General features: G+C 41.7%; 1 protein-coding gene and 1 non-coding gene across 3 annotated transcripts in view; both read left to right on the top strand.

Annotated features, from left to right (window-relative positions):
- LOC126457900 (LIM and senescent cell antigen-like-containing domain protein 1) overlaps positions 1 to 26,274 on the top strand; it is a 75,522-nt gene that overhangs the window by 23,863 nt on the left and 25,385 nt on the right. For both annotated transcript variants that reach the window (XM_050094574.1, XM_050094575.1), the window contains exons 4-6: positions 2,071 to 2,183; positions 16,233 to 16,425; positions 24,894 to 25,035. In XM_050094574.1, the coding sequence (XP_049950531.1) occupies positions 2,071 to 2,183; positions 16,233 to 16,425; positions 24,894 to 25,035 (448 nt within the window). The remainder of the gene's footprint in view (positions 1 to 2,070; positions 2,184 to 16,232; positions 16,426 to 24,893; positions 25,036 to 26,274) is intronic.
- Trnat-ugu (transfer RNA threonine (anticodon UGU)) lies at positions 14,826 to 14,900 on the top strand. Its single transcript has one exon. It is a non-coding gene; the product is annotated as a tRNA-Thr (tRNA).

Raw genomic sequence — 26,274 nt, 5'->3', positions numbered from 1 at the left:
AGTATCTCCAGGGTTCTTCCATGTATACAACCTTCTTTCATGATTCTTAAACCAAGTGTTAGTTATGATTATGTTGTGCTCTGTGCAAAATTCTACCAGGCGGCTTCCTCTTTCATTTCTGTCCCCCAATCCATATTCACCTACTATGTTTCCTTCTCTCCCTTTTCCTACACTCGAATTCCAGTCACCCATGACTATTAAATTTTCGTCTCCCTTCACAATCTGAATAATTTCTTTTATTTCATCATACATTTCTTCAATTTTTTCGTCATCTGCAGAGCTAGTTGGCATATAAACTTGTACTACTGTAGTAGGTGTGGGCTTCGTATCTATCTTGGCCACAATTATGCGTTCACTATGCTGTTTGTAGTAGCTTACCCGCATTCCTATTTTCCTATTCATTATTAAACCTACTCCTGCATTACCCCTATTTGATTTTGTGTTTATAACCCTGTAGTCACCTGACCAGAAGTCTTGTTCCTCCTGCCACCGAACTTCACTAATTCCCACTATATCTAACTTCAACCTATCCATTTCCCTTTTTAAATTTTCTAACCTACCTGCCCGATTAAGGGATCTGACATTCCACGCTCCGATCCGTAGAACGCCAGTTTTCTTTCTCCTGATAACGACATCCTCCTGAGTAGTCCCCGCCCGGAGATCCGAATGGGGGACTATTTTACCTCCGGAATATTTTACCCAAGAGGACGCCATCATCATGTAATCATACAGTAAAGCTGCATGCCCTCGGGAAAAATTACGGCTGTAGTTTCCCCTTGCTTTCAGCCGTTCGCAGTACCAGCACAGCAAGGCCGTTTTGGTTATTGTTACAAGGCCAGATCAGTCAATCATCCAGACTGTTGCCCTTGCAACTACTGAAAAGGCTGCTGCCCCTCTTCAGGAACCACACGTTTGTCTGGCCTCTCAACAGATACCCCTCCGTTGTGGTTGCACCTACGGTACGGCTATCTGTATCGCTGAGGCACGCAAGCCTCCCCACCAACGGCAAGGTCCATGGTTCATGGGGGGGTGTATACTCGTAACATGCAATATTCCATTGCAGAGCATGCTCTACAACATGACAATCATGACCTCGATGCCTGTTTCAGCGCATGCGCCATCTGGATTCTTCCCCCAGACACCAGTTTTTCAGAACTCCACAGGTGGGAACTAGCGCTACAACTTGTCCTTGGTTCTTGCCACCCACCTGACCTTAATTTACGTTAGTTTCTTCCGTCTCAACATTTCTTCACCGTAACTATTCTTTCCTTCACTCTGTATTAGTTTTCTACATCTTTCATTTGCTTACCTGTCTATTTTTCATCACCCCCCTCCCACCTCTGTTATGTACAAAGCACTTTGCTTTTCATTCTGATTAACTCTTGCATGATGTTTAAGCAGTAATCTGTCTCTCACATATTACCCTGTCTTCCACCTTTAAGTTCTCTGGTTTGCAAATCTCGTTCGATACAGTCTTTCCTTGTCATTCCGTCCAGTAAGTCTCCCCTGAACCACGGTTCTGTGAACCACGGTTCTGGGTGACTTTCCCGAAATCTACCCCTTTTTCCAGATCTCTCCAGTCATTCTCCTTCACCCTATTTCTTCCCCTTCAACCATTCCACATGAAGGAGGAGCCAGTGGCTCCAAAGGCTTGCCTAATTATAACCTTCTGAGATGTGTGTGTTCTGCCGCCGCTTGGTGAGTAGACTTGTTATCTGTCCAATTAAATTATTTTGTCAAAAATTGATTATTTTCATTGTTATGCTGAATTACTTTGGTTATTACATAAAATAAAAGTACAAACAGTAATTTTTAACAGTGACCAAGTTTAATAATTTATAATTCATAACTTCAGAATTATTGTTTTTCTCAAGAGCTGGCGGAGCTGCATTTTCTGTATCAACCTCAATAATTAAGAATGAATTGGTAAACTTGACTTTGATGTATTTCAAATGATGTGTACACATTGTAACTTTATTAGTAAAATAAGTGGAAAATTTGGTTCCTGCTGTTCTGTCATGTTCATATTAGTAATGATTCATTTTTGGCATTATGATTTTTTTTTTTTAGGTGTGCGCAATGTTTCAGACCATTTCCAGAAGGTATTTTTTATGAGTTTGAAGGAAGAAAGTATTGTGAACATGACTTCCATGTTTTATTTGCACCATGTTGTGGAAAATGTGGTAAGCGATTCCAAGTTTGAACTTATTTATACAGTGCATGTGTGTCATGTGAGAATTTCAGTATCTAACAGCTATTAGTCCTACATAAAAAAATAAATGGAACCATTTTTTTAGAAAATTTAATGTTTTGTACTGTGACATGTGTTCTTTGGAGGATGTGGTTTTTGAGTTATTCAAGAAAACATTCAAAAGTGGTATTCAATGTTTTCTATTCTGGAAACCATTTGGAATAAGGCACATGTCCGTATGAAGTTTTTTGTGCAGAACCATTAATACTATCACCCCTCAAAGCATGTACCTTTCGTCCTTATTCACCCTTTATAATTAATTTCCTTGCAATGGAGAAGCTTATGCTCACAAATCAGCACTGATTTAAAAAGTATGACTTGTGCAAAACTGAGCTTGCCCTTTTCTTGTGCAATGTCCTGTATGCGAACCCTGGATTAGGAGCAGCAGGCAGATTCCATATTCCTAGATTTCTAGAAAGCATTTGACACAGAACCCCACTGCAGACTTTTAACAAAGGTACAAGTACAAGCATGTTGAGTAGGTTCCCAGATGCAGGAGTGGCTCGATGACTTCTTAAGTAAAAGAACCCAGTCTTATTGTCCTCAACAGTGAGTATTTATCAGAGGTAAGGTATTGTCAGCAGTGCACCAGTGATCTGTGATAGCACTGCTCTTATTGTCTGTATACATAAATGATCTGACAGATAGGTTGTGCAGCAGTCTGCTGCTGTTTGCCGATGATACTATTGTGTATGGAAAGCTGTTATCATTGAGTGAATATAGGATACAAGATGACTTAGACAAAATTTCAAGTTGGTATGATTAATGGCAGCTTACTCTAAATGTAGAAAAATTTTAATGGAGATGAGTAGGGAAAACAATTCTTAAATGTTCAAATACAGCTTTAGTAGTGTGCTACTTGACACGATCACATAATTAAATATCTGTGTGTTGCATTGCAAGGCAATATGAGATGGAATGAGCATGTAAGGATGGTAATAAGGAAGGCAGATGTTCAGCTCTGGTTTATTGGGAGAATTTTAGAGTAGTGTGGTTCATCTGTAAAGGAGTCCACTTATAGAACTCTAGTGTGACCCATTATTCGGTAGTGCTCTAGTGTTTGGGAACTTCACATGGTCATATTAAAGGAAGACATCAAAGCAAATCAGAGGCAGTCTGCTAAATCTGTTACTGGTAGGTTCAATCAACACGTGAGTATTATGGAAATGCTTCGTGAACTCAAATAGAAATCACTGGAGGGAAGACAGGATTCTTTTTTTGTGAAACACTATTGCAAAAATTTAGAGAACTGGTATTTGAAGTTGACTGCAGAACAATTCTACTGCTGCCACTGTACATTTTGCCTAAGGATCGTGAAGATAAGAGGAGGAATATTAGGGCTTGAATGGAGGCATATAGACAGTCATCTTTCTCTTGCTCAATTTGCGAATGATATGGGAAAGGAAATGATTGGTAGCCCTCCCCTACACCCCACGCAGTGTCACATGGAAAGTGTTTGTAGACATAGATGTAGGAGTAGTGTAGCAGAAATTCTTAGTTTTTCTCCAGTGACTGCATGAATTAGTTTTATATGCTTTGTAGTACAGACAAACATCACATTGGTTAGAGCTGGGTAAGGACTATATTTGTTGTGTATGGATGCAAGTGGAATTGCCCTCTGTGCACAGACAGGCTTCAGGCAGTTGCCCTGGCCTGCTGTGGTTTTGGGGCACCGAAGATGAATGTTTTGTCACCTCTGGTGTCTATAGTCACTTGGTACCATGATCTTGCGGAGCCTTCTGGTTTACTTGTCCTGACTGATTGACACTCACTTGATGGGAATGTTGAACAGTGGCAGGATGCGGATCTCTGGGTGGAAGATGAAAGAGGGTACTTGTTGCATGGCTGTCCTGTTTTGCCTTAAAACAGGTTCAAGGTATTACTTGCTGCTGAAAGTACATCTGAACTAGTATGGGTGCCGTCATCTGTTGGGATTGGGGCCGATCTTCCTTATAGGTCCGCACAAATGCAGAGGGTAGAGTTGCTTGTTTTTGAGTGTTCCAACAGTATGCGGGTGATGGAGTCTCATGGAGAAATAGTGGGCAGCTTTGGAAGGAAGGCCAGTGTTTACTTTTGTTTGCTCATTGAGGGTATCATCCAAGATAGGAGAGATTAAAGTGGTATCAGATAAGCACACTGGCTGCACCCAGCTGCAAATTGTAGCTCATGTCAGCACGAATGACACCTGTCGTCAGAGTTCAAAGGTAGTCCTCGGTTACTACACACAATTTGATGAGATAATGTAATTGTAGTGAAGATTGTGACGACAGGCTGATCTGTATAGTAGCCGGAGTGTTAGGTGGTAATTTGTTTGAGCGTTGGAGATGCCAATGAATGTGATGTAAGAAGTTCAGTTGCAATAAGAGGACAGTTCGAGTAGTGCCGGCCTTTTGTTATCTGAACGTATGTCATAGTAGTGCTAGGAATATAGAATGACTATTAGAGACTTTACATGAACACACAAATGCACAGAAAGCAGCATTTCTATGAAGTATCCTTTGATGTGCAATGACTTGTAAAATGAGTATACAGATGTAGTGAAGACAGCTAGCTTCACTCACTGGATGGAATCGGAGCTAGCATTTCAAAGCCTCATTCCCAGAACCAAACATAGTCCTCTTGTTTGCAGCTGAGAGGAAAACTTAAACCATAGTCACAGACGATTCAGTGAAATCCTTGGATGGGAATTTAGTGATCTTCACTGTCAGATGCAGCACTGTAGGACTCTCGTAATAAGTCAGGTATGCACTACATAAAGGAAGCAGCTACTAGTATAGTGGAGTAAGTAAGGAGTGCAAATGTGTGTGTTTTAGGATAAAGATGGTTCTCCACAGGCCTGATAACATGCATTCTGATTTCAGACAAGGAAGAACATTATCCCCAACAATTAAAAAGAGCAACTTTCATCATGGCAGACAAAAGAAAGAAATTGTTTACAAAATAATATGTCACATTAATAATTATGTATGAAACAATGGAAGATCCAGGATGGAATAATGTCTCGGCAACCAGAGACACTGGTCATGTGTGTGTGTGAGTTGCATTTGTGTAATATGTGTGTGTATGTTGTGTAATTCAGAACAACACCTTTGGGTTGAAAGCTTATATGTCTAGCAGTCTTTTCGTTTTGCTTGCCTGTGACTCAACACCTCCACTATATGGCAAGTAGCAGTCTATCATGGTACATGCAAAGATCATTATTTGTTTTATGCCATAGACTGTATATAATGTTCCTTCTAATTTGTGTTATATAAGGCAAGTCACATTACTGTGATATAGAAAACGACATACACATAAAGCACTGTGTACTATAAATTGCATGTTACAAGATAGATTTGTCTTGTGTAGTAAAGATACCGCTGATGATGGTCAAACGCCCAATACTAGTCGAAGCCCACTGTGTACTATAAATTGCATGTTACAAGATAGATTTGTCTTGTGTAGTAAAGATACCGCTGATGATGGTCAAACGCCCAATACTAGTCGAAGCCCAATAAAATGAACTACAATCTAAAAGCAGCTTACATCAAATACATAATAATTAATATCACATATTTGTAATTTCTCAAGCTGCAGAACACCAAATGTACAGGAAGTATATTTATCAGTTAACTGCAGAAGCATCTGCAGAGACCTTGCTTATAAACAATAACAAGTTCCACATTGTGCTAGAGCCAGAAAGCTGGCTGAAATCAGATGTTAATAGAAAAGAAATTCTAAGTTCCTATGGGGATATATATTGCGAAGGTAGATTCAGCACCGTTGGTGGAACCATGTTCTACCCATAAAAAATATGGTAATATCTAATGAGACTAGTATAGATTCAGAATGTGAAATAATTTGTGTTAAGACATAAAGATGGATCAAACATGGTCCCTGGATGTTTTTGTAGACTCCCTGCCTCAGGACCATGAGTGGGGGAACATTTGAGGGGAAACTTGGAGACTATTTCACATAAATTTCCCAGTTACGTTGTTGCATTAGGTGAAGACTTCAACTTATCAGCTGTAGACAGGAAGACTCAAATGGTTAAGGCCAGTAATAGGAACAGGGAATCATGTGAAATTGTACTAAATGCCTTGTCCAGAAGCTATCTTAAGCAGCTAATTAGAAAACAGAGTTGTGTAAGATAAAATAATCGACCCTCTGGTCACCATTGGGCCTGACATTTTCAGCTTATCATAGAGCAGGGAATCAGTGAGTGTAAGGTCATTACAGCATCAGTCAGTGCAGCTGTAAATAGAAATATAAAGAAAGGTAGGAAGATACATTTGTGTAGCAAGAGTGCCAAAAACAGATTTCAGATCACCAGAACGGTCAACAAGAAAAATTCCTCTCCAGGACCAAAAATGTTAAGCATCAAGAGCATTGTACTACATGCCTTAGGCAGCTATGTACTCAGCGAAGTTATGAGGAATGGGAAAGACCCACCATGATTCGAAGAACTTGTGAAAAGCTGCAACAAAAGCAAAGAGAGCTTAACTGCAAATTTTAACGTAGCCAAAGCTTCTCAGACAACCAAAAACTGAATTATGCCAAAATTAGTGTAAGGAGGGCTATGCATAAAGCAGTCAGTGAATTCAGAATTAAAATTTTATCTATTGATTTGGAAAAAATGCTATGAAAGTTTTGGTCCAATATTAAATCAGTAAACAAATTTAAGCCATATGTCCAGGCTCCCCGTGCGAGTCCAGGGGTTAGAATAGGCCCAAGGTTTTCCTGCCTATCTTAAGAGGCGACTAAAAGGAGTCTCACACATTTTAGCCTTTATGTGATGGTCCTCTGTTGGGTTTGACCTCAATTTTTCCAAATTTTCCCAAAGAGAGAGACAATTGGGGGAGGGCGCCTTACATGGTGCAATGTGTCCATCATGCGCTGAGACCTCTCGCATCCTTCGTCGACGTGGATCCGCACTTTTGCTCGTTCTCCAGCTGTTGGGTGAAGTCATCCTCCTGGGTGTGTTTTTCTCCATCCGCTGTGCAGTATCATTTTCTGTGCTGACGATGATATTGACTTGTTTGCTTGGTTGCACCTGATATCCAGCACAGTAGCCACCCATTGTGGTGGGGCCACCGTGTACCCTGTTGGTTGTAGCCCCCTGACCACTCAGGGAACGCTCTGCTGATGCCTGCGCCGTTAACTCCCCATGTATGCCAAGGAGTAGATGCCCGTCACCCTGGGGCGTCAGGACTCCCGGCAATGGCCATCCTGCCAGGTGGCCTATGCTGCGGCTGGTTGGCGCTCGTGGGGAGGGCCGTGGTCAGAGTGGGTGGCATCAGGGCGAATGACATGCGATGAAGCATACCACGTCATGACTAGTTGGTTATCACACACCAGCAGCCTCTAAGCGTTCCAAGTCTCAGTACAATGCAAGGAAGTGTGACCCTAAATCATTCCCCTCCCCGGCTACACCATGGGAGGAACGGTATTTATGAGAGCTTATGGGGCTCCTTTGCTTCAACGAAACCTCAATTTTTTGTTGAGCATTTAGAGGACAAGTTTGGTGAGGTGGAGGGCTTGTTCAAAATGCGGTCAGGGTCAGTCTTGATAAAAACAGGATCCTCTGCCCAGTCATGGGCATTACTCGCGTGTGACACATTGGGGGATGTCTCTGTTACCATCACGCCACATAAGAGCTTAAATAGGGTTCAGGACATTATATTCCACAGGGACCTTCTTTTGCAGTTTAACAATGAGCTGCGTGCTGACTTTGAGTGCCGAGGTGCTCATTTCGTCCAGCACGTCCATAGGGTTTCAAGGGATAATCAGGTTGCCACTGGTGCCTTCATCTTGGCCTTCGAGGGTGACACATTGCCCGAGATGGTCAAGGTGGTGATCTACCGCTGTGATGTCAAGCCATATATCCCTCCCCCGAAGCGGTGCTTTAAGTGCTGAAAGTTCAACCATATGTCGTCACGCTGTACTTCCAGCATCACATGTCAAGATTGTGGATGTCCTTTTCATCCCCATACTCCATGTGCCCTGCCTCCCATGTGTGTCAGCATCATTCCCCTTGCTCGCCAGACTGCAGGATTGTACAGCAAGAAAGGAAAATCATGGAATATAAGACCCTGGACTGACAGATCTACACTGAGGCTAAGAGGAAATTTTAGCACCTCCATCTTGTGGCTATGACCTCCCCTTATGCTGCGACTACGGGAACAGTTGTAGCCCCATCAGTTCCACGAATTCCAGTTGGCTCTTAGAGCCAGAAGGCTACACCTGCCCCCATGATGGCGGGGGGCACTTCTCTCCCTGTTGCTCCTGCACCACCTGCCTCGGGAGCACTGCCTCCACAACCATTGGGGTCACCAGTCCCCACTTCTCAGCTGGAGAAGTGTAAGTCTTCTTCGGCTCCTCTCGCTAAGAAGGGGTCCCTTGAGTCACTCCCTTCCCAGGTTTCTGCTAGTGGGAAAGGTGACACCCACCAGTGGCTGCAGAACCCAAAAGTGGCTGGTTGTAGGGCTTCGCGATCATCCTCAGACCCTGAGAGTGAATCAGTGAAGCCCTCCCAGCCAGTGAAGCCCTCCCAGCCAGTGAAACCCAAGGAGCAGCCAGAGAAACCCAAAAAGAAGACACCATAGGCCAAGGTAATTGCGGTAGCACCCACAACACTGCTACCTACAAGCTCTGCGTCTGAGGATGGGGTGGAGATTCAGGCGTCTGCTGAGGACCTAGATCTCGCCGGACCCTCAGACACAATGGATATAGACTGCTCAGGAAATAAGTAGGTGCCTCATTGAATGTTCCGTGCCTTCCCAGCCTCATGATCACATTATCCTCCAGTGGAATTGCGATGGTTTTTCCACCACCTGGATGAGCTACGGCAATTGTTAAGCTTTAAACCTACTTTCTGCATTGCCCTCCAGGAAACTTGCTTCCTGATGGTGCGGACCCCTGCCCTTCGTGGTTACAGGGGGTGTTACAAGAACCGTAGGGAATACAATAGTGTGTCAGGTGGAGTTCGCGTTTATGTCCTATACTCAGTCTGTAGTGAAACTGTGCCCCTTCAAACCCCTCTTGAAGCTGTGGCTGTCAGAGTAAGGACAACACAGGAAATAACTGTCTGCAATGTACAGGGTGATTCAAAAAGAATACCACAACTTTAAAAATGTGTATTTGATGAAAGAAACATAATATAACCTTCTGTTATACATCATTACAAAGAGTATTTAAAAAGGGTTTTTTTTTTTCACTCAAAAACAAGTTCAGAGATGTTCAATATGGCCCCCTCCAGACACTCGAGCAATATCAACCCGATACTCCAACTCGTTCCACACTCTCTGTAGCATATCAGGCATAACAGTTTGGATAGCTGCTGTTATTTCTCGTTTCAAATCATCAATGGTGGCTGGGAGAGGTGGCCAAAACACCATATCCTTAACATACCCCCATAAGAAAAAATCGCAGGGGGTAAGATCAGGGCTTCTTGGAGGCCAGTGATGAAGTGCTCTGTCACGGGCTGCCTGGCGGCCGATCCATCGCCTCGGGTAGTTGACGTTCAGGTAATTACGGACAGATAAGTGCCAATGTGGTGGCGCTCCATCCTGCTGAAATATGAATTGTTGTGCTTCTTGTTCGAGCTGAGGGAACAGCCAATTCTCTAACATCTCCAGATACTGTAGTCCAGTTACAGTAGCACCTTCGAAGAAAAAGGGACCAAAAACTTTATTGACTGAAATGGCGAACAAATGTTCAACTAAGTGAAACTTTATAGCTCCCTTAATTCGCCGACAGATAGTGCTTAGCTCTGCCTTTTGTCATTGCAGAGTTTTAAATTCCTAAAGTTGTGGTATTCTTTTTGAATCACACTGTATGTCTTCCTCCAGATGATGCAGTATCACTGAATGTATTAACTGCACTGATTGATCAACTCCCTAAACCTTTCCTACTTTTGGGAGATTGTAACGCCCGTAACCCCTTGTGGGGTTGCACTGTGCTTACTGGTTGAGGCAGTGATGATGAAACTTTACTGTCTCAGTTCGACCTCTGCCTCTCAAATAGTGGGGCCGCTACAAATTTCAGTGTGGCTCGTGGTACCTTCTCAGCCATTGATTTACCAATTTGCAGCTCAGGACTTCTCCCATGTATCCACTGGAGAGCACATGACAACCTGTGTGGTAGTGACCAATTCCCCATCTTCCTGTCACTCCCCCGGCCTCATGCTCACAGACACCTACCCAGATGGGCTTTCAACAAGCAGACTGGGAAGCCTTCATCTCTGCTGTCACCATTGAATCTCCCCCACATGGTGCCATCGATGTTGTGGTTGAGCAGGTAACTACAACAATCGTTTCTGCGACAGAAAATGCAGTCCCTTGTTCCTTGGGGTGCCCCCAGCAAAAGTCGGTACCTAGGTGGTCGCTGGAAGTCGCTGAGGCAATTAAAGAGTGTCAGCGAGCTCTACAGCGACATAAGTGGCACTGTTCCCTAGAGCACCTAATAGCCTTTAAACGGCTCCATGCACTCGTTCGCCAGCTTATCAGCACGTGGAAACAGGAGTGTTGAGAGAGGTATGTCTCGACTATTGGCTGCCATACGTCACCTTCCCAAGTCCGGATGAAGATCAGTTTTTGGGTACCAGATCCCAGCAGCTGTCCCCGGTGTTACCAACTATGGTGTGTTATCTACCGACGCAAACACGATTGCTGAACACTTTGCTGAGTACTATGCTCGAGCCTCTGCTTCAGAGAATAACCCCCAGCCTTTCGCATTCTCAAATGGCGGATGGAAGGAAAAGTCCTCTCGTTCACTATACACCACAGTGAACCCTAAACACCCCATTTATAGAATAGGAGCTTGTCAATGCCCTTGCACGTTGCCCCGACACATCTCTGGGCCAGATTGGATCCACAGTCAGGTGCTTAAACATCTTTCATCTGACTAAAAGCAACATCTCCTCGTCATCTTCAACTGGATCTGGTGTGATGGCGTCTTTCCATCACAGTGGTGGGAAAGCACCATCATACCAGTGCTCAAACCTGGCAAAACCTGATTAATGTGGATAGCTATCAGCCTCACCAACTTTCTTTGTAACCTGCTAGAACATATAGTGTGTCGGCAGTTAGGTTGCGTCCTGGACTCACGTGACCTATTGGCTCCATACCAGGGCGGCTTCCGCCAGGGTCGCTCTACTACTGACAATCGTGTGTCCCTCGAGTCTGCCGTCCGAACAGCCTTTTCCAGACACCATCACCTTGTTGCCGTATTTTTTGATTTACTAAACGTGTATGACACCACCTGGCGACATAATATCCTAGGACTGGTTTTCGACGCCCAATTGACTTGGGTTCCTCACCTTCGTCAGCTTAAATGGAAGTGCTGGCAGCACCTCAATTCCCTTCGCCGGCTGAGCAATACCAACTGGGGTGCAGAACGCTCTACGCTGCTGCAGCTCCACAGAGCCCTTGTTCAATCCTGCCTGTACTATGGGAGTGTGGTTTATGGTTCGGTGGAGCTCTCAGTGTTGTGTTTACTCGACACGGCACACCACTGTGACGTTGAACAAGCGACGGAGCTTGTGTGTCCAGCACCCAGTTGGAGGCTGGTGTCCCTCCATTGAAGATTAGGCGTGCACAACTGCTCGCCAGTTAAGTTGCACATGTTTGTTGTTCTCCTGCGCATCCGAATTACTCCTTTTCCCACCCACGGCGGTTCATCTCCCACATCAGTGGCCCAGGTCAGGGCTTACAATTGCAGTTTGCATCCAATCCCTTCTATCTGAACTGCAGTCATTGCCTTTTCTATCTATACTTGAGGTCCATTCACGTACTCCTCCATGGTGTACATCCAGGCCGCAGCTTCACCTGGACCTATCACATGGTCTTAAGGACTCAGTTAACCCCGCAGCGCTTTGCTGCCACTTCCTGTTGATTCTTGATATGTACCGAGGCCATGAAGTGGTTTATACCGATAGCTCGATGGCTGATGGTCACGTCGGCTTCACGTATGTCCATGGAGGACATATTGAATAGCATTCTTTGCCCAAGGGCTGCAGTGTTTCCACTGCAGAGCTGGTGGCTATATCTCGTGCTCTTGAGCACATCCGTTCATGACCTGGGGAGTCGTTTCTTCTGTGTACTGAGTACTGAGTATCCTACAAGCTATCAACCAGTGCTACCCTCGACATCCTTTGGTAAGGACCATCCAGGAGTCCATCAATGCCCTGGAACGGTCCAGTCATTCAGTGGTCTATGTCTGGACCCCACGTCATGTTGGAATCCCAGGCAACGAACTTGCCGACAGGCTGACCAAACAGGCTACACAGAAACCGCTTATGGAGATCGGCTTCTCTAGACATGACCTGCGTTTTGTCTTACGCTACAGAGTTTTTAGGACTTGGGAGGCGGAATGGCATAACAGTACGCACGACAAACTGCGTGTCATTAAGCAGACTACGAATGTCTGGAAGTCTCCCATGCGGGCCTCTCGCAGAGAATCAGTTGTTCTTGCCGGCTCAGCATTAGGCATCTGTGGCTAACGCATGGTTACCTCCTCTGTCACAAGGACCCACCTCAGTGTCACTGTGGCTCACAAATGATGGTCGTCCATCTCTTGCTGGACTGCCCACTTTTAGCCCCTCTGTGGCGGACTTTTACCTTTCCCAGCACCCCACCTTTGGTATTGGGCGACAATCCTCAACAGCAGCTTTAGTTTTACGTTCTATTCATGAGGGTGGGTTTTATCATTTGATCTAAGTTTTCACGCATGTCCCTTGTCCCTCTATTTCCTCCACCCTAATACTTTTAATACTTTTAGGGTGGAGGGGGGGGGGGGGGTTGGGTTGATTTGGGGAGGAGACCAAACTGTGAGGTCATCAGTCTCAACAGATTAGGGAAGGATGGGGAAGGAAGTCGGCCGCGCCTTTTCAAAGGAACCATCCTGGCATTTGCCCGAAACAATTTAGGAAAATCACGAAAACCTAAATCAGGGTGACCGGACGCAGGATTGAACCATCATCCTCCCGAATGCGAGTCCAGTGTGCTAACCACTGCTCCTCCTCGCTTGGTTTAAGGTGGAGGTTTTAATGTGTTGCAGAGTGCCTGGCTTTTCCTTTTTATACCCGTAGTCGGCCAACCACTGTAATCTGCATTCCTGTTTTATTCTTGCATCTCTTTGTTGTTTTGATGTCCTCTTTTGTTCCTTTTAGTGTTTGTTACAGTTCCTTCGTTCTTGTGGTTTTACCTTTCTTTCCCTTTTGTGTTGTACGTCTCGTTTGTTTTATTCTCCCCCTTATGGCATTGTTTTATTCGGAACAAGGGACCGATGACCAAGCAGTTTGGTCCCTTTCCCCCTCTTTTAAACCAACCAATCTGTCCAGGCATTCTGTGATCGTAATGGTGTCAAAACGGAGGATGACAGAGAGAAGGTGGAAATAATTTTTTTACTGTAGAAGATTGCATTCTGGTGCCTCATTTAAACAGTCACTTGAAAGTCAGAATGACCGATAGTGAAAACAGAGGAAAGGCCATTGAACCTGACAGGATGCTAGTATGATTCTACATAGGATATATGAAAGTACTGTATAGTTGGTAGCTGTAGAAGCACATTTCTAGTGATTGGAAAAAAGTGCTGGTCATTCCCATTTTCAAGAAGGGTTGTCAAACTGGTGCATATATTTATGGGCCTATATCATTGATGTTGGGTTGCTGTAAAATTTTAGAACATGTTTAATGCTCACATGTTATGACATTTCTAGAGACTGAAAATCTCCACTGTTGGAATCAACATGGATTCTGAAAACAGCAATTGTGTAAATCACTTTGAGACCCAGAAAGCAGTAGGCACTGTCATGCAGATTGATGACGTGTTTCTTGACTTCCAGAAGGCACTCAATACAGTTCCACACTGCCAACTAATGAAAGAAATATGTGGACTGTCTGACCAGCTGTGTGATTGGCTTGAAAAATTTCTTGGAAACAGAACACAGCATGTTGTTCTCAGTAGAGAGGAATCTTCAGATGTAAATGTAAATTTGAATATACCATGAGGGAATGTTATAGGGCCATTACTTTGTAACAAAGTGAGCAAGAGAATCCAAAGAAGAGCAACACATTTCAAATTATTTAGTGCCAGTCTGTCACAAAGATACTTAGGAACTCAATTGGCAGGCTCTGCAAGAGAGGTGTTCAGCATCACATTGTGGTTTACTGTTAAAGTTTCAAGAGCATATGCTCCCAGAAGAGTCGACAAATATATTGCTTTTTTCCGTATATATCTTACAAAAGGACCATATAGGTAAAATGAGAGACATATGACGGTAGTATCTGTTCCCGAAAGAACAGTTACCGTGGATGACCATGCAGCTTTCCACGGTAACTGTTCTTTCGGGAACAGATACTACCGTCATATATAGTTAAAACATGGCTTCCCGGCCATTGACCTTCTTGTGCGAACGCACACGCTATGCCCGAACTCGTACGGGACTTGGTAGATTAATCTGCCATGAGTAATGAGTATGATGGGCAAACATCTATTAGGCGCACTACGAATGTAGTGGTGTGGACATGTTGGGAATGTGGATCTCACAGGGAGCATGCAAGGGATAAGTCCCTGCAGATGCACTATCCTCTGTGCCCGCGGTGGCTCAGATGGATAGAGCATCTGCCATGTAAGCAGGAGATCCCGGGTTCGAGTCCCGGTCGGGGCACACATTTTCAACGTGTCCCCAATGAAGTACATCAACGCCTGTTTGCAGCTAGGGTGTCCATTTAATTATCATTTCATAAAATGAGAGATCCAAGCTCACACAGAGACTTACCAGTAATCATTCTTCCTGAGAACATAGTCAGAACAGAAAAGGGGAAAGTAACAGATATGCACAAAGTACCCTCCTCAACACACCATATGTGGCTTGTATAGTGTAGATGTAGACTCAAGTGGTTGCTGTTAACACAGAATATCTGTTTGTGCAATATTGGGTTCCATTATTCTGAAGTTATGAAGTGCCATCAACTACCCAACTCTCGTGGTTTCCATTTCACGGCTAGGAAGAGTAATCCTGAGGCTCTGTGCATTGAAGATGAATCAAAAAAGTAACATTTTGGTATAAATTCTAGAATAAAGTACCGATAAATGAACATTTTGCCTTCAATCTATCTGTGTTTGCAGTAGAAATTAAATTTTTCGGTGTTGTGTAGGGTGAAGTCTTCACTTGCATTCCTATAATTATTCTACAATACCTACAGAAAGCATATAAACCACATGTTTCTTATATTATTTATATTTTATTCTTGTGAACCATTTCTCTGCAAGATGTCCACATCCCAATCTACAAAATAAAGATTATATGTTGTTATATTGGCAATGTCATGCTACGATTTCATGCTAAATGACAAAGATTTGATCTGACATACACAAGATAAGAAATCTCACATTCCCATACCCCTATCTATCTCTCTATCTATCTCTTTATCTCTACTCTGTGTCCATCGATCTTTCTTTCTCCTTTCACAGGATATGTGCATGGCTGTTGTACACGATCAGTTCTGTGCTGAGTCACAGTGTTAGGTAGTTTGAAAAAAAAAAAAAAGACAAGTTTGAGGCACCATATATGAACAGCTGCCAGTCAGACCCAAGCAGTTTGAGTATGAGGAACCACTGCTCAGATGGTGCCTTCACTCTGTACATACATGATTGTGGAAATGCTGCTTTAACAAAGCTAATGTAAATATCACATTTTTTGTTGCTGTACTGGCCTCGTAGTAACTTAGTAATTGGAGAAGGGCGGAGAACATTAGAGAACTCACTGAAAGACTTTTATTGTCATTTCATTTAAATTAATGAATATAATATTCATATAAGACAAAACTGCATAATGAAAGTTACTGTTTTTTGTCCTTTGTAGGTTTTTAAATAGTAAATTTGCTTTTTCCTAAAATATTTGCTTCTCTTTTATTGTGATGTAACTTACTTCAAATTATTGTCATAGAATAGTAAATAATGTGTAAGCCTGTCATTGTTTTACCTGAATGTTCTCCAGGTGAATTCGTCATTGGACGTGTAATTAAAGCAATGAATGCTAACTGGCATCCTCGATGTTTTCGTTGTGAGATGTGTGACAAAGAATTGGCAGACTTAGGCTTTATACGCAATCAGGGACGTGCTCTCTGCCACGAATGTAATGCTAAAGCCAAAGCAGTTGGATTGGGAAAATATGTATGCCACAAATGCCAGTAAGTTTCTTAATCATGTTGTTTTTATTAGAAAACAGTGTGTGGTTTATGATGGCTGCCTGGAAAGTAACCTCCATTGAGGTAAAAATAAAATTCTACAATAATTAAAGCATTAATGCAAATGTTCATCTTAAAACTACACATTATTATTATTTCTCTACATGATCATCATTCAGATTTAATCATGTGTGATATTTCTTAGTGCATTTACAAATTTCCGTCACCTGAGATTGTAATCACTCCATGACAGTATCTGGAAGTTCCTTGTTGGAGTCAGAGCTTTGAGAACCAAGTCTCTTCCTTATGTGCATGAAGAGGTGGAAATCACTGGAAGACAGGTATATGCTGTAGAGTGACAATAGATGAACTTACAGCTGGCAGTGCTGTTTTCAGCTTTCAACTGTCGAGCGTAAACAGCTTTAGGTTAAAAATAGTAGTTGTCTATAAAGCTGCAATAACGCTGAGTCATTGCCAAGGAGGTGTATATAAAATTGTGTTCTGTGGTTGGTTGAGGTACGTGTGCAGTAAAGTTGCACCAATTGTAGGGTCCCTTTCACCAATTCTACCATAGGATTATTGTGGAAAGCACAACACTAATATTCAAGAGGCAGTGTCGCTTGTTTTGAATGACACTGTTGATCCATTGTGGACGTGAAAAATTTAACAGAGAAATTCATCAAACAGCCGTGCAAATTGAAAAGTTATTTCATTTTATTTTTCGAACCAGTTTCAGCAAAAATATGCTGAAATTGGTAGCAAAATTAAAATAAAATAACTTTTCAATTTGCACGGCTGTTTGACAAATTTCTTTGTTCTTTTTTGCTACCAATTTCAGCCCTAACCCCACGAACCATGGACCTTGCCGTTGGTGGGGAGGCTTGCGTGCCTCAGCGATACAGATAGCCGTACCATAGGTGCAACCACAACAGAGGGGTATCTGTTGAGAGTCCAGACAAACGTGTGGTTCCTGAAGAGGGGCAGCAGCCTTTTCAGTAGTTGCAGGGGCAACATTCTGGATGATTGACTGATCTGGCCTTGTAACACTAACCAAAACTGCCTTGGTGTGCTGGTACTGCGAATGGCTGAAAGCAAGTGGAAACTATGGCCGTAATTTTTCCCGAGGGCATGCAGCTTTACTGTATGGTTAATGATGATGGCGTCCTCTTGGGTAAAACATTCCGGAGGTAAAATAGTCCCCCATTCGGATCTCCGGGTGGGGACTACTCGAGAGGATGTCGTTATCAGGAGAAAGAAAACTGGAATTCTACGGATCGGGTGGAATGTCAGATCCCTTAATCGGGCAGGTAGGTTAGAAAATTTAAAAAGGGAAATGGATAGGTTAAAGTTAGATATAGTGGGAATTAGTAAAGTTCGGTGGCAGGAGGAACAAGACTTATGGTCAGGTGACTACAGGGCCATAAACATAAAATCAAATAGGGGTAATGGAAAATAGGAATGCGAGTAAGCTACTACAAACAGCATAGTGAACGCTTTATTGTGGCCAAGATAGATACGAAGCCCACGCCTACCACAGTAGTACAAGTTTATATGCCAACTACCTCTGAAGATGACGAAGAAATTGAAGAAATGTATGATGAAATAAAAGTAATTATTCAGATAGTGAAGGGAGATGAAAATTTAATCGTCGTGGGTGACTCGAATTTGTCAGTAGGAAAATGGAGAGAAGGAAACGTAGTAGGTGAACATGGATTGGGGGTAAGAAACGAAAGAGGAAGCCGCCTGGTAGAATTTTGCACAGAGCACAACCTAATCATAGCTAACACTTGGTTCAAGAATCATAAAAGAAGATTGTATACATGGAAGAAGCCTGGAGATACTGACAGGTTTCAGATAGATTATATAATGGTAAGACAGAGATTTAGGAACCAGGTTTTAAATTGTAAGACATTTCCAGGTGCAGATGTGGACTCTGGCCACAATCTATTGGTTATGAACTGTAGATTAAAACTGAAGAAACTGGAAAAAGCTGGGAATTTAAGGAGATGGGACCTGGATAAACTGACTAAACCAGAGGTTGTACGGAGTTTCAGAGAGAGCATAAGGGAACAGTTGACAAGAATGGGGGAAAGAAATACAGTAGTAGAAGAATGGATAGCTTTGAGGGATGAAGTGGTGAAGGCAGCAGAGGATCAAGTAGGTAATAAGACGAGGGCTAGTAGAAATCGTTGGGTAAAAGAAGAAATATTGAAGGTTTATAATTTATATAAAAAACAGCTACCAGCCACTTGTATGGTTTAAAAAGGTTTATTATCTTCAGACCATGACCGGTTTCGGATTTTTCTTTACAAATCCATCTTCAGATGGTAGATTACAAGCATTCTTAGTTGGACCTAGTTTTGTTTGTGTTATTTGTTTGCTGCAGAGCTGTGTAGTTCCACCTGACGAAATATTCATGCGTTTATGTTTTCGAACGCATGAATATTTCGTCAGGCAGAACTACACAGCTCTGCAGCAAACGAATAACACAAACATAACTAGGTCCAACTAAGTATGCTTGTAATCTGCCATCTGAAGATGGATTTGTAAAGAAAAATCCGAAACCGGTCATGGTCTGAAGATAATAAACCTTTTTAAACCATACATGTGGCTGGTAGCTGTTATTTATATAAATTATAAACCTTAAGTACAACAGCCACGTTTCTTAACATGTCGACTTTCGACAAAATAGCGTTAAGAAATATTGAATTTAATTAATGAAAGGAGAAAATATAAACATGCAGTAAATGAAGCACGCAAAAAGGAATACAAACGTCTCAAAAATTAGATCGACAGGAAGTGCAAAATGGCTAAGCAGGGATGGCTAGAGGACAAATGTATGGATGTAAAGGCTTATCACACTAGGGGTAAGATAGATACTGCCTACAGGAAAATTAAAGAGACCTTTGGAGAAAAGAGAGCCACTTGTATGAATATCAAGAGCTTAGATGGAAACCCAGTTCTAAACAAAGAAGGGAAAGCAGAAAGGTGGAAGGAGTATATAAAGGGTCTATACAAGGGTGATGTTCTTGAGGGAAATATTATGGAAATGGAAGAGGATGTAGATGAAGATGAAATGGGAGATATGACACTGCGTGAAGAGTTTGACAGAGCACTGAAAGACCTGAGTTGCAACAAAGCTCCAGGAGTAGACAACATTCCATTAGAACTACTGACAGCCTTGGGAGAGCCAGTCCTGACAAAACTCTACCATCTGGTGAGCTAGATGTATGAGACAGGCAAAATACCCTCAGACTTTAAGAAGAATATAATAATTCCAATCCCAAAGAAAGCAGGTGTTGACAGATGTGACAATTACCGAACTATCAGTTTAATAAGTCACGGCTGCAAAATACTAACACGAATTCTTTACAGATGAATGGAAAAACTAGGAGAAGGTGACCTTGGGGAAGATCAGTTTGGATTCCGTAGAAATATTGGAACACGTGAGGCAATACTGACCCTACGACTTATCTTAGAAGCTAGATTAAGGAAAGGCAAACCTACGTTCCTAGCATTTGTAGACTTTGACAATGTTGACTGGAATACTCTCTTTCAAATTCTGAAGGTGGCAGGGGTAAAATACAGGGAGCGAAAGGCTATTTACAATTTGTACTGAAACTAGATGGCAGTTATAAGAGAAGAGGAGCATGAAAGGGAACCAGTGGTTGGGAAGGGAGTGGGACAGGGGTGTAGCCTATCCCCGATGTTGTTCAATCTGTATATTGAGCAAGCAGTAAAGGAAACAAAAGAAAAATTCGGAGTAGGTATTAAAATCCATGGAGAAGAAATAAAAACTTAAAGGTTCGCTGGTGACATTGTAATTCTGTCAGAGACAACAAAGGACTTGGAAGAGCAGTTGAACGGAATGGATAGTGTCTTGAAAGGAGGATGTAAGATGAACATCAACAAAAGCAAAACAAGGATAATGGAATGTAGTCGAATTAAGTCGGGTGATGCTGAGGGAATTAGATTAGGAAATGAGATGCTTAAAGTAGTAAAGGAGTTCTGCTATTTGGGGAGCAAAATAACTCATGATGGTCAAAGTAGAGAGGATATAAAATGTAGACTGGCAATGGCAAGGAAAGCATTTCTGAAGAAGAGAAATTTGTTAACATCGATTATTGGTTTAAGTGTCAGGAAGTCGTTTCTGAAAGTATTTGTATGGAGTGTAGCCACGTATGGAAGTGAAACATGGACGATAAATAGTTTGGACTAGAAGAGAATAGAAGTTTTCGAAATGTGGTGCTACAGAAGAATGTTGAAGATTAGATGGTGGTGGTGGTGGGTAGTGTTTAACGTCCTGTCGACAACGAGGTCATTAGAGACGGAGCGCAAGCTCGGGTTAGGGAAGGATTGGGAAGGAAATCGGCCCTGCCCTTTCAAAGGAACCATCCCGGCATTTGCCTGAAACGATTTAGGGAATTCTTTTCATTCCACGTTGTAATGAAACACTAAGTTCAGAGAAGCCGTTATCTATAATGTTTTGAACAGTTTTGGAACCTGAAAGGTTCTGCCACTGTTAAGTCAAGACCTCATGCAAAACAATCCAATAAATTTGCAGCAACTTGTCTCATAGTTGAGATATACATATAATAAAATACCAGTTTTCCATAGCTGACTACAAATGACTGGCCACTTCTTACGTCAGCATGAACATCCATGTTTTCACTCTGAAGAAAATGACACCATTGATGTACAACACCTTTACTCATCACATGTGAGCCATATACACTACAGATTTTGTGACAAATGTCAACAGTTTGGAAATTTTTTGTCACTAAAAACTGTGTTACAGAACATGATTTTCACTTGCAGCATTTACTTTGAGCAGCAACTGTAGACGAGTAAGAAGCATTGTGGCTTTCTTGCTCTTGCAGCTCTAAGCAAAGTGACCTACTGTATGAATTATTATAATTATTGTTCTGTCCCTCCGAATAGTTCCCGTGCAAATGTGAAAACAAAGATTACTCTCCAGATATCCTCATACTAATGTCTACAGAGCATTTTCGCAGAAAAGTGTACAAATGTTTTCCTCTGGAGGCATTAAACGAAATATGTACTAACTTTCTGTGTTTGAGAGAAAGGTATCACACTTCTCCTGTCCATAATTCCGCAAATTTCGTACACTTTATATTGACACTTCTGCCTGTGTACAGGTTTCATATATGTTTTCACATATTAAGTGGTGATAAAAAAGTGTGGATTGTCCTACATATGCATGTAATGTCATCCTCTTACCCCTGTGTGACCAAATTTGTTCTGCACCTTGAGACTCCTGTTCTCACTATATTAAGAGTTCTACAAGTCATGTAGGGTAGGTTGTGATTGCAACTAATTTCTTCCCCTGTAGTAAAACCCTCTTACATAGGAGCACTTTCGTGCCACAGAAAATCATGTCTGACATCAGACTTGACATTTACTTGTAGTGTTCACTGCAAAAACTTTTCCTGAACTTAAGGTGACGTGTTGCAGGTATAATTGTACAGTAAGTGTTTTTGGTTTCCAATCTGTTTCTTCCATTCTATTTTCACACCACTGTGTGTCTTTTGGGTAGGGTCCAGTGCAGGCCAGGGGGTAGATCTTTGGGACTGTGGTTGGTCTGAGGCACCCCGTAAGTAAATGGACAGATTCATTTAAGGCCACATCCGCATGCCTGGTGTGAACTGACACTCCCCACACTGGTGCTTCATCTTCTCCTACAGACAAACAGTCCCATAGCAATTGATAGGAGAACCTGTAGATTGTCAGCTTCCTCAGTGTACTGTTTCTGTTGCAGATTTTGCCTTTCAAAACCATACAGTGTGCTCTAAAACATGGGAGTGCTACCCAGAGTGATTCTCAAATATTTTTGGGTGTCACAGTGCTGAATTTCCAATCCTATCCAGTAATATTAATTTTGCTTCTAGCATCTCTGTTTCTTAAGTGGAAAGAATTTACACAAGTTTTTCTTGGATTTGGCTTAAGATGGTTCAGATTGTAATACTCTTTGAAATTTTCAAGCGCTTTGCTTATTTTAGCTTTGACTTAATCAAAGGTCCTTTCTCGGACTGTCAACTATGTTAGCCACATAGACAAATCACCTTACATTTGGAAGATCTGGCTGATCACGTATAGGTGTCGTAAAGAATCTGGTACAACACACTGCCTTGAAATAATCTTTTGTTCTAGTTTCTTCAGTGTGTCTTCTTACATTTCAGCATAACATAGAATTTTCTGTTGTTGAGTATAGCTCTGTCGAACAAAATTCTTTATTATGGGTCTCACATCTGTTTTATGAAAGGCATTTGGATTTAGAAATAAAGTAACAGTTGCTGTTGTACTGTGTCTTTCTGTTTTATTTTGTATGACAAACAAACCAAAGCTATTATGCCAGTCAGTCATTCCTTTTGCCATTCCTCCCATGCAATTGAGAGGAAATTCAACATTAACTAACATTTTATGAACAAGCCTGAACATGTGTTTTGAGAGTCATCAGTAAACAAGGATGTGGAAGCAACTGCAGAAGACTAGGAAATGTTACCAAAGTTTATGATAGAATTTTACCTTTAAGAAAATGGCAATGTAGCATATAATTTTTGAAACACACCGGAAACATAATTTGAGGAAGTTGCGTGAGCGTGGTTTGGTTCATCCAGCAGTGCAGAAAATTAAACAATGAAATGAGCAAAGTTTTCCTATTACCGTAAAGTGGGGGCATTAAGAAATGTCTTGTCAACTTTAACAAGAACTTTAACACACAATCATAGCATAAGAATTTGAGTTGTTCTCTAGAGGACACAAGCACCCTTGCAAACATCTAATGGATTTTTTGTGGCATGATATTCTGATTGGAGTGAATGGTTATCATATAAGAGCATTGGGGCAAACATGGAAAAGACATGATGAAGGGAGGGGCAAAACTGATGACAGAGTGGGCTGGCTGTGATTTCCATTGTTATTTACATTTCTGCCCATTGCTCAATACCTGTGCTGTTAACTGTCTTTGCTGATTTCATGTTTAGGGTCCCATACCTCAGTCCATAAAAACAGAACATTTATAGGATCACTTTGTTGTCCACCCGTCTGTCACTCTGCCCAACTGTTTAGAACATTTTCTGTCAGGAATGGTTAAACATACCAAGTTGAATTTTGTCACATACTAAAGTCTATGGTCCCTTGATGGTGTAAAAATCTTACGCTTTAAAGTCAGTGCAATCAAAAGATGTGGCCATGTGTGTCACATATTTTGATACTTGCAAACCCACTCATCAGGACTTGTGGGGTACTTCTCATTGACCTAGAATCATGAAATTCTATCATTGACCTAGTATCATGGAATTTGCAAGAAGTTAAGTGTTAGAGAAAAAATAAAGAAAACAATGAAAAATCATTAATTTGTAATTATGTCATTAAAAAAATATTTATTTTGTAATTTGTTCTCTGTGTGTCTTATCTGTCTATTAAGATCTCTTTTTCTCAGGAATTATTATAACAGCTGCACAATTACACAAAAAATTTAAATGTAAAGCTAAAGCATTCTTGAAAGTCTTAGAATTCCTGGGACCAATATTTTGCCAGTATTGATATGAATTAACAGGCAAAAATCACCAAGATTCATGATTCCTGCAATGAGTGAATTATCTATGTATATAATTAAATTTGCGCGGAAACCTCAGAGAGAGAGAGAGAGAGAGAGAGAGAGAGAGAGAGAGAGAGAGATAGTCCTACTAGCTTGTGCCCCCCCCCCCCCCCTCTCTCTCTCTCTCTCTCTCTCTCTCTCTCTCTCTCTCTCTCTCTCTCTCTCTCTCTCTCTCACACACACACACACACACACACACACACACACACACACATGCGCGTGCACATTTTTTTATACCTGCACAAATGAGAGAGAGAGAGAAACTTTGTCTGAAAGCTAGTGTTTTTCCACAGTCTGCTTTTAAATGAGCATCTCTGCCAATCATTGCCACTTATATGTGCTCAGTAACAATCTATCCTAATTCATATTGTTATGCAGCTCTATATTTTCCATTGTTTGAGAGAAAACAATATGTCAGATATACAATAAGTATAGATCTCTTAACTTCACAAATGTATGTTTGAAATCAAGTTAGTCCTGACACTTATGGCTATCCAGCATTGTGGTAGAGTGCTCAAATTATCTAGAGACCTTTCTAGTAGGAGTGAATTATGTCTAATGCTCTAAGGTAAATACTTATTGATTGGTGTTCTTTTTGTGCAATCCTAAAATTGATAACATTCCACAGTAGTGTGCCCAGCACAATATATTCTTATGAGGCACTAACATTGTATTTTTCGCATATTGAAATTTACAGCAAAACTGCTTGTTTAACTGCTTAAAAATTAAAACTAATAACTTCAATCATATTATGGCCATCCATGTGGTGGATTAATGCCTCTTTACAAATTAACTGAAATTTATTTCAGTATTTCTTACTTACTGTTTCTTTTCCTCCCTTGTATCATAGTGGTTTGATTGATGATAAACCTCTTCGTTTCCGTGGGGAAGTCTATCATCCATACCATTTCAACTGTGCCGCTTGTGGCACGGAACTTAATTCTGATGCACGGGAAGTGAGAAGTCGACCAGGATTTACTGCAAACGAAATGGTAAGTTCATAACAGCTTGGAAACAGAGCATAAATTGTGCAGGACTGTGCAATGATGCACTACATTTGTAAATGTAGTTTTTTTTTTTAACTGTGTTATGTTTACAAATAAGATTTTATACATGCCTGCAAAATAAGTGTAATTCATTTTTCATTTCAAAATGGCTGGTAGAGATAATTTACATCTTACTTCTGCAGACGTAATGTCTTGAGTAGATTAATTAAAAATGGGAGAGGATGCTATGGTATCTCTTATCTTTGTTACACATAAGTGACTATGAAAGCAAAGTTTAAATACTATGGTAGAGTAATCAAAGGTGCAAAAAAGAGTAAAATCCATAGCCATGTGGAATATCACTGTAGATGAAGAATGCATAATGTTGTGGCGTAGCAAGACAGCCACGCCACGGAAGTAGCCGAAAGGCACGCGTTTAGTTCATGCAGGCAAGAGATAGGTCTGTAACAGGATACGTAATGAATGCTATAAAGAAAAGTACGTAGCTTCTGGAATACTTAACTTTAATCCATCCTTGGTACATTGGTATTGACGATATAAGTGAGACTCCATAGATACATGCAATGTTACTAATGGCGCCTTGCTAGGTCGTAGCCATGGACTTAGCTGAAGGCTATTCTAACTATCTGCTCGGCAAATGAGCGAGGCTTCGTCAGTGTGCATCGCTAGCTACGTCGCCCGTACAACTGGGGCGAGTGCTATTCCGTATCTCGAGACCTGCCTTGTGGTGGCGCTCGGTCTGCGATCCCTGACAGTGGCGACACGCGGGTCCGACATGTACTAATGGACCGCGGCCGATTTAAAGCTACCACCTAGCAAGTGTGGTGTCGGGCGGTGACACCACACATAATCTTAAGAGACCGTCAAGAACTTGAATTTAGATGAGTATATAAATGACTATTACATGAACACACCAACAGACCTAATCAAACAAATACTCAGCAAATGAACTGTAGGGAAGATCAGTGTTGCTGATTTTGAATCTCAGAGACTTTCTGAGAGCAGTAAAATCACTGATAAGTAAAATGTTATCTGGCTTATATGTGTTATCATTTTCTATCCTAACTGAATGTACTAGTACAATTTCTAAACTTCTATCACATTTTATAAATATGTTTTCATAGAAGGTGTGTTGAAAAGACTGCTCTGAAAATGAGTAGCTAGAGACTCATATTATAACTGCCAGCCTTCTCATACGATAGAAACTGTCATAAAAAACATAGT

This window comes from Schistocerca serialis, chromosome 2 (genome assembly GCF_023864345.2).
Source record: "Schistocerca serialis cubense isolate TAMUIC-IGC-003099 chromosome 2, iqSchSeri2.2, whole genome shotgun sequence".
NCBI lineage: Eukaryota > Metazoa > Arthropoda > Insecta > Orthoptera > Acrididae > Schistocerca > Schistocerca serialis.
The sequence above is the reverse complement of the archived record's forward strand: the minus strand, read 5'-3'. Positions and strand labels throughout refer to the sequence as shown.